Source organism: Schistocerca gregaria, chromosome 2 (assembly GCF_023897955.1).
Source record: "Schistocerca gregaria isolate iqSchGreg1 chromosome 2, iqSchGreg1.2, whole genome shotgun sequence".
Lineage (NCBI taxonomy): Eukaryota > Metazoa > Arthropoda > Insecta > Orthoptera > Acrididae > Schistocerca > Schistocerca gregaria.
The window spans coordinates 54,186,086-54,195,891 of record NC_064921.1 but is presented as its reverse complement, the minus strand read 5'-3'; the positions used below and the strand labels follow the sequence as shown (position 1 = coordinate 54,195,891).

The following is a 9,806-nucleotide window of genomic DNA, read 5'->3' as shown; positions in this document are numbered from 1 at the left end:
CGTCGCTAGAGGTCGTGCCATAATATCGGCCGATAGCTTGGTCACAGTGCGTCCTATCTTTTTCATCAGTCTTTGACGGGACTTACATATGAAGTAAGTTATATTTTAACCTCCAATGACGGGACAGATACCATGCGGGCTCTGTGCTTGGAGACGAGTGCTGCAGTGTGCGGCTTTTCCTATTGTAAGATGCATGTAAATGAGCTATATCTGTCACGAAACGAACGTGGCGAGTACTGTACACTCTGTCCTCAGTTACTGGGATTATCAGACAAGTTTTACGAATACACGACATGAAGGGAAAAACACCATGCCACAAAAGTAAAAAACGCTTTAACTTTGTGACGCCATTATTCTCCTCTCACCAGCGATTAGCATCAGGAAGGACCTCCACTTGTTGAGATGTGTGTATTGTAGTGATTCCAGAATTTCTCTGTAAATTCTAGGCCCACTTAGCCTTCTACACTCTCGAACACAAGATATTCTAGATACGAGTGTGTGATGGTAAAATCCTACTTGTCACATGCGCGTCACATGTTTGTGTCAATCGTGAGAAGAAAGTAGACGCGGCGGTCGGGTGGCACCGACAAGTACCTGTCGGGCAATCCATAGATGTTTTAGTGAGTGTATAAGGAAGAACCATGGAGTTTATATGCAGCTCTGTCTTACTGCGGCATTGACTATTGTTATTAAAACAAGAATAGCTGAAAAGTACTCTTATAGACTGTTGACTCAGCCTTGTTAGAGCAAGACGTTTTTCCAATCTCCTTTTCTGAAACTCATGGTGCCTATGCAGACTTTCTTTCGAATGCAAACCAATTTGTTTCTAAAATACGACTGTACCAGAGACTTACTGAAGTTGCGTATTATGTTGAAAGTGAGAATTTTTATTGTGCTTGAAAGTCAAATACAGCGTTGATTGACGAAACGTAAAGTTTGTATGGTTACTTATTTAATTATAGAAAGAGGCTTGAAAGTTCCTGTACCTAGCGTTATTCGACGGAATAGAAGTCAAGAGAGTTTCCAGCAGTCGGCTATCCAGTAAAGAAGAGTGGCTGCAAACCCCAAGTATGTCATCTTGTAAAGAAGTGGAATGTGGTTTAGGGAAATAAATCAGTATAACCCTGACACACACTTGATAAGTCGTCAAAACTTTAGAGTATTACTAAAGCATGTAGTTTCAGCGATACACTGCACTAATGATCTCTCCAAAACACGTTGTTCAGATCGTGGTTTATTGTGCTACAGCGCCAGGATGTGCGACTTCGGTCTGTAAAGTTTTTGACAATGAGGTTATGAGCACATAATGATTAATTTACGTACTGGAAGTATATGTTTCTATTACATGATGCATGGATTATCTGATTAATGAAAGATGGATTTGTGGTTTCACAGCAGCTTACTTTATTATAAAAATGATGAAAATTAATGCAGTACTGGCTGGATATTCCGATAATCAGACTCTAGTACACTTCAATGCTCTCAAAACATTTGCCTAGTGGAATTGAGAAAGTAAGTAACAATATTCCTGGTGGCAGTATTATTTCAGATTGAGTATTTCTTTTAATAAAGAAAATCAATACTACAGTGTCTTTTAGTGCTCTTGCACAGTTTTGAAATCGGTTTAGATATAATTAAAAATTTCGTAGAACAGGCAATTGCAGTGCAAAAGTGAAAATATGATTTTAAATTAGTATTTAGAGAATTGTAAATAAAATCTAACTTATCACGCAAAAACTTTGAAATTATACTTTTCAGAACATGCCATAGGCCCACTTATTAGAAAGATGTAATCGACGGATGTCAAAATCGAAGTGTCACTTCTAGTTTTACTAGAACCAGAACTGCATCTTTAATGTGAGAACTGCATTTTTTAATAGGCCTCGAATCACACCTCTACAACTAGGGGCTTACTCCAAATTTGTTTTGCTGGATTTTTCAACGTTGTGCAAGCATACGTCAAATTATCTTCAATGTCTGTCATTCAGTATACGTGTGAAGGACAACAAAGTTAAGTGTAAGATATTCTTCAGACCCAAAGCACTGAAAAATGGAAACACATGTGAACACTGCATCTGCAGACCACTTCATGTAACAGGGTCATCAGCCTTCTGCCATAACAACATCAGTAAGCAGTGATGATAACTTGTAGACAGCTGATGTCCGCCTACCACAACCCAAAAACACTACAACAACTTTATAAGCATAAGATAAGCCATTCTTGTCGGGATTACTGAAGACTGCGATACAGCCCATCGACTTTGACCAATGACGTCAGAAGTTACCAGAGACGATGTATTACATGGATTTAATAGCAAAGACGAATGTTGAGAAACAAAGGAATGCAGCACAGGAAAAACAGATAGTAGACATTTATCAAATAAATTCATATATCGTACATAACATTAAGAATATTGCTTCTTTGAGTCCTATTACCCTATTCTTCAGTTCAACTGAAGAATGGGATACTAGTGAAAAACAAAAAGAAAGAAAAAAGCGACAGAAGTTAGTATAGTCAGTTGACATGTATGAATTGTTTCCCGAACTCCAGTTTATCTGTTTAGGTTAACTGGGTAAGGGATACAAATATAGTGTATGTCGTTCCTCTCCTTCGCTAGCGCTAGTATCCTATTCTACAGTTGACCTATGTCGGTCAGCTGAAGTACGGGATACAAATTTTACAGGTCCTTTTTTCGTTTCCGCTAATACTATTATCCTATTCTTCAATTGATACTAGTACTAACAACGGCGAAAAAAACGTAAAATTTGTGTCTCATACTTTAGCTGACCTATATAGATCAACAGAAAGTAGGATACCAATGCTAGTGAAGATGGGATACAATTTTCTTTCCGTCTTCGATACTAATAGTATCGACTGAAAGTTATCATAGAAGTACTAGCGACGGCAAAGAAACCTTCAACATTAAAATTTGTATTCCCCATTCTCAGGACTGAAGACCACAGCAAGAACTTCAGTTGACTCTTGTAGGTCAGCTGAAAAATTGGATACTAGTGTTACCGGACGCGAAAAACTCGACATGCGTAAAATTTGTATTCCGTACTTCAGAACAGGATACTACCTTCGTATTTCAACTGAGGTACAGGATGCTAGCGTTACGTACAATATGTCGCTTTTTTTGTCTTTGCTGGTATTAGTATCCTCTATTTCAGTTGCCCTATATAGGTGAACCAAAATACGGGATTCAAATTTTTCATATGTCGGTCTTTTCGCCTTCTGGTGCTAGTATTGAGTGAAAAACACCGTAGTAATACTAGTGCTAGTGAAGGCGAAAAAAACGACTGCTGTAAAATTTGTATTCCGTACTGTTGACGAATCCTGCTTCGAGTCTTCCATATTCATACGAAGAGATAAATCCATACCTACAAACGAAAACCAAAAAGAAAAATTGTCCAGAACGAAAAACACTTCTTCTAAAATATCTCAGACTCACTAAAAATGAAAATAAGTACCGAATGAATTAGAATAAACAAATTATTTAAATTAATGCAAGTGACGAAAATCGTATACAATGTGTAGCGCTGCCTTTTAAAGACAGATTAATTTATCTCAATTTACAATGATGACGCCTCGCCACAGAAGATAACCGATTTATTATTTGTGGCTTGAAATTAAAGACATTGATATCTACGAATAAACTATGACGTCATTGGTCAAAGCCAACGGGTTGTATCCCGTTCATCAATTGACTCCTCTTGTAACTTGAACCAATTATTTTCTCTGGGTTGTAATATCGCACCTAATAAAGCTTTTCTGTTTTGTAAGGAACATGGCGAGTACTACACACTCTGTCCTCAGTTATCGGAATAACCAGATAAGTTTGTAACAGAATGTTTCCCCCGTCATCTCACATATTCGTTATACTCAACATAATTCGAGGTGACCTTGAAATCCCAAGTTGTAAACACTGTTTCGCTGTATGTAGGCTATTTAAAGTTGTGCTGACGTACGTCAATTAATCTTTTGTGACAGTCATTTAGCAAACGAGTGAAAGGCAAACATAAAGTGTGGCTTAGGGTTCTCTGAAAACCTAAAGCACTTAAAAATGGAAATACATACCGTGCACCACATTTGCAAACTACTTCATATTAACAGTATCTCTACCCTACTGGCACAGAACGCCAGTGAACAGTAATAAGAATTTGTAGACAACCTACCACAAAAAAAAGATCCAGTACAGTAGCTACAAGCATGTAAGATACACCACACTCTTCACTGAAACACATTAATTTTTGAAGTTAGGCCTATATCTATCACTAAAATTTCCAAGAAAGATTTTGCCTTCTTGAGTTTTCGAACAAACATCGATTTCAGTCCACTGGGAATTAGCATTATGACAGTAGGGGCAGCGAGCTAGCCAGTGACTTCACAGGCATCACATGACTCGAATGGAAATTGGCGCTCAAATTATTTGCGTTTCATTCCCGTATTAATAAAAGAAAATTGAAATTGAAAGGGGAAAAACCATGTTGGAGCATAAAATGACATAATTAATCATTTAAGACAATTCCCAGAAATAGTCAAATGCCTATTGACGAATCAATTTGTCAAACTCAAGAAAGTGATTAACTCGCATATCATTTGTTGCATTAAATTTTATAAAACTGTTTTCTCAACAGATATTGACTAGCAATTGCTTTTCTCTCAAACGTGCAGCAGAGCAATGCCCATAAATCTAAATAGGTTACCTTATACGCTGTGTGTCCATCCACAAATGCCACGTTTGTGAGACCATTCGCTTGCACAAAAAGTAAAAGTTCCAGTTCCTTGAGAAGAGTTTCCATCCTCAATTTCCAGTTGTTCAAATTTGTTCCATTAATTGAAGGAATACTATATTTTTCCACTTCAGTTGCCATCTTGAAAAATTTTATGTCAGCGACTACTCATGGCCACGTATTTTATTACAAATTTCGTTTTAAAACAAACCTGGGCCCATAATCTGATAAATTTTCAGTTTCTCACCCTCAAATGACACCAACAAAGTGTTAGAAACTATCCTGAAATAACATTTATAAAATGTTACAGACTATTATTACTTGGTTTTATTAAATTGAAAAAAAAAAGCTAAAGACAACTGACCACAGAATAACGATGGCACCAAAGCTTTTCGTCTTTGAAGTTATTTTACGTAAATCATAGATATGATCATTGGAATTGCACTCACAACAAGAATTATAAATTACAAAATTTGTTTTCTACTAATGCCAATGGTAATGTAATAGACTAGTGTGTGCCTTTACGATTCCAGATTGAACAGATATCTGTGCTCCAGAAAGCCAAATGGTAGTATGTAGATTTATTTTTTAGTTATTATTATTACTTTTAGTTTTAGTGTAGTTATTCTATGTAGATCCCCCCTCCCCCTTAAATAGCATAATGCTTAGTCATTACTAACATATTTGATGTTCTGTTAAAATATTACGTTCTTTATTTATGCCAATTCATATGCAAAGTTTTGTCTGTTGTTCTATATTGGTAACAGTCTAAAAGAAAACAGTAAATAAATAAATAAATACATAAAAACCAAAGTCTTGTGACCTTGACGGAATGAAGGGGCAGAATCGCCTCGACAGTGTTAAATTAGGGATATCCCTACATTTAAGAAACGACAAGTCCTCGAAAAGAGGATCGCAATGAGAACGAGAAGTCACTCACCTCAAAAATGGAAATATGTAAGATTAGAAACCAACGGAGAGTGTTTTCAACGAAAAAGAAGAAAACCTGTCGGTGCTTTCCACTCTCAAGGCCTGACCAATTGGAGAGACACAAAATAGCTGTTTCTCTGCAGCTAGATCGAGACGAAGAAACTGAACGCAGCGCGGAAATCTGAGAACACACCTCCCCGACGGACTTCTGTCTCCCTCGTCGCTGTTGGCCGTAGCGAGTAGAAGAAATGCTGTTGGTCTTGGGCGGCTCTCGGAATTCCTCGGATCTCTCCGTTGTAGTTCGGAACTGCAGCCCCCAGGACGATGCCTGTGGCTAGGGTAAGTATGGATACAACGTTACCATGGTGACGGATGCAGTTGAGTGGGCGTCCGCGTCAACAATGGCTGGGGCAAAACCAAAGAATTCGTCTGTTGCACGGGAGAATGCAGAAATTCATTATCAGCCCGAAGTTTCTATAGAATCTGATCGTATACTCGGTGTGCTGGACAGCGCCATACGTAACATGGAATTAGTTGTGAGTAGGATACAGAGCAATATTTTACGCGTAGCTGCGCTGCTTTTTAGCCTCGTTGTTTTATGCTATTTTCGGAGAAGTTATGCATTAACTTTTTTTGTTGTCCATTGTCATTTTACTTAAAATTATGCTATGATTTTGCATTTATTCAAGTACTCTAATCTTGAACTGAGTCGTGTGTAAACACTTCCAAACCAGAGTGTTTCGTAAAACAGACAACTTGTAGAACAGCGGTTCCTGAGGCCATTACCACGTAGTAAAATCAGGTGTTGGCAAGTACCTCACTCACCCCCCCCCCCCACCCCCGTCCACCCCCACCGTTATCAACGTTAGCGCCGAGACTAGACTGTAGAATGGAAAATAATTTTCTTTGAACACTTTTGTTTTTAAAAAGATGAAAGATTAATTATGTTTAGTTTTTAAAAATGTTTCAAAATAAAACATACAAATAAGACGATCTGTACTTCTTATTTCTAACATTTTTTCACTGAATGTTGAAGCAATTCTCAGCGAGTGCTACTTACAGCTGTTCCTCAGAAAAGAAAGCTAATGATCGATGTTGAGGGTAGACACTTGTTACACATGTTTCTTCCTTTACACCACTGGCGAACTGACAGGGGGCCAAACAAGGCCAAAATATGTTCAATAAATAAGAGGCAGTTTGGAATCCGAAGCTCCATACGTATATAAAATAGAAAAACCAGATACCTATTTACCTAATACGAAGCCATGACAGTTCTCAATTTGCGTTTTCAGAATTTGTTGAAACTTAAAAACTCTAGATTTCAGTTGTTTCCTAGACGCAATTTTTCTCCACGAAACTTTTTTTGATACATAGGCCATCCACACAAGTGTACTAGAACTACAGTTTGAAAATATGTGCAAAAGTGCAGTGAAGAGCTTACCAATGATTTATTAAATTTTAACTACAGTATAACATTCTAAAAGTAATTTTTAGAAGTTTGTACATAATTATTACATAGTTTATTTTATTAATGTGAAAATCCAACTAGATGAACTAGAGTAGAGTCATCTAGAGTGAAGCAACAGTTTTTACCAGCTGAAGACATCAAGGCCAACACCTGAGTCATCTAGACTTTATACGCTGGAACTAATCATAGAAAACGTTTTGTAACAATTCATTTTTTTCTGCTGAACACACCCAGTATCGCATAAATTTTTGTCTACTTATAGTCATCTTGCAGGGGTGCACTCTACTGGCTCTATGGTATCTTCGGCGCGAAACTAAAATAATAGATCCGTACAACAGAGAAATTATGTGATGATTTCTTTCATAAAAGGAACAATATACGTATTAAAGAATATCAACAAGGGCACTCAGTTTAACCCTTATTGTAGTAAAATTACATTATCACTTGTAACTTGTTGGGTGATCAAATGAAGATAGTAGTCCCTGCGGGATATAAAAAAAACCTAAATATTACATAATAATTTTTGATAGCACTCCCTATGAGAGCAGAACTAACCAAATGAGTAATATAATTAGATAGGTCCATATAGAAAACAACATTGTGGAAGTTAGAGAATTCTTCGTAGCCTTTTTTTTATATCGGGATAGACTACAGAGGATATGTCAAAAGTATATTCAACAGCAACTGGAAAAACATGGACCGGATATTGTGATGTGCAGATATCAAGGTTTTGACAATTCACGTCAACGTCAGTCAAATGAAATCGAGACAGGCGGAAAAAAAGTAATTCAACCATTTATTATTTCCAAAGTAATGGCCATAACGGTTAATACATTTATCCCACTATGAGACAAAATGGTCAGTGCCTTCATGGAAAAATGTTTGCGGTTGTCTAGGAAACCATGATTGTACCCAGACAAGCACATCTTTATCCAAAGCAAGTCTACGGACACAGATGTCTTTCTTCATGCTTCTAAAATTGTGGAAATCACATGAAGAGAAATTGGGAGTGCATGGAGAATGTGTAAGGACTTCTAGAGGAAACTTAAGCAGCATAGTCAAAACAACCTTGACAAGATGTGAGTCCGCCCACATGTTGTCAAGGTCGCATACAGCTACAGAAATGGGCTTGCTTGCATGTTGCTGAGGTTGTTTAGGCTACGCTACAGAAAAGGATGGGCCAACAGATTGCCAAGGTTATTTTGACTATACTGCAGAAGTTTTGCTGGGAATCCCATACTCATCTTACATACAGTTCCAGTTTCTTCCCATGGTGTTCTCATATTTTTCGAGATGTGAAGAAAGATGTTTGTGGTTATCAGTTTGCTTTAGACGAAGAGGTGTACATCTGGCACAAACACAGTCCTGTGGACAACCATGAATACTTCTCCCTGAAGGCACTTACCACCTTCTTTCACAGTGGGACTGCAATCACTGTGGAAGTAGTAAACAGTTTGCTTATTTTTCTGTGCCTGTCTCGTTATCTTTTGATTGCCCCTTATACATGGAATTGTACAACGAAAAATTCAATAAGCCAATCCAAATGTCTGTTTATGCCATGTGGTAATATTTCCTTAAATCTTTGTGGAGTTCATGCAGTCTAATGTGTTTCATCTAGTGTCATATGTTTTGGTACTGTAGAGAAGTTATATTCATTCTTCTCATGAGTTTGAAATGACCATCTGATACTTGCCGAAGTCCTCATTACAATTTGGTTAAAGTCATAAAAGGGAACATTTGAACAATTGTGAGCACTTTAGAATTTATGCAAGAACTGCCCAAAGCAAACCTTGATACTAGATCAACAATGAGTTTGCTACTTCCAGCTATATGTGATTTTACCTTTATGGCTTAAATCAACTTTTGGCTCATGATACTGGAGGAAGAAAATTTAGATCAACTAAAACTACAATCTCCACAATTGGCTTAAAAAAATGATTCAACAAATTGAAAATCCCAAATGAGCTTTCAGTGATGGTGTGAACTACAATTGTAGACAATACTTTTACTTTTGGCACTAAAAGGTACAATTATATCGACATTAAAAGTGCCCAATGAGGAAGAAGAAGAGTAAATAAAACAATGCCAGGTGAACTAGCTTATGATGCTTTTCTAAACTGACTAGTAAAAAATTACCTTCATTCTGCAATGAATCAAGGACTACTAGCCAATTTGTCCATTTTATTAACGGAAAGAAAAGTTTCAAATGAAATATATTTCGATGATGTTATTGAGAATTTCAGTGAAATAAAGGAATGAAAACAACTACTGTAATAATTTCAGTTATTACTATCTCACACCAAGGTCATGAAACTGACACAATAATTCTATAAGATTTCTTTGCGGATACTTAAAATGAATGGTAATTGTCTTATTCTATTGTTTTTTATTGCTTTGCACCCCACATGAGGGCTGTTGTTTTAAAAACTGATTTGTATTCTAAGTTTCTCACCGAAATGTTTAAGTATGTGTATTACAATTACTAGAGCATAGATAGCAGTTTTTGGCATGTTGAGAAAGCTAATAGATACAGAACTTAAGACTTCAGAGGGGCACAGTGAGTTCATCAGTGATCTAAGTTCAGCATCAACAGAACAGAAGGGACTGCAGGAGCAGTTTAAGCTTGTGATGTGGTCAACTGACTGGTAGCAGGCTCCTGCCACATTCTTTACAC

At 37.1% G+C, this 9,806-nt stretch overlaps 1 protein-coding gene across 2 annotated transcripts in view; it reads left to right on the top strand.

Annotated features, from left to right (window-relative positions):
- Nucleotides 1-5,166: 5,166 nt before the first annotated feature.
- LOC126336296 (myosin heavy chain, cardiac muscle isoform-like) overlaps nucleotides 5,167-9,806 on the top strand; it is a 128,017-nt gene continuing 123,377 nt past the window's right edge. Inside the window, exon 1 of one of the 2 annotated variants that reach the window (XM_049999833.1) lies at nucleotides 5,167-5,302. In XM_049999833.1, coding sequence (XP_049855790.1) covers nucleotides 5,300-5,302 — 3 coding nt within the window. In that variant the 5' untranslated portion in view covers nucleotides 5,167-5,299. Of the gene's footprint in view, nucleotides 5,303-6,117; nucleotides 6,201-9,806 lie in introns of those variants that run through there. The other variant, XM_049999832.1, reaches the window with a different exon arrangement.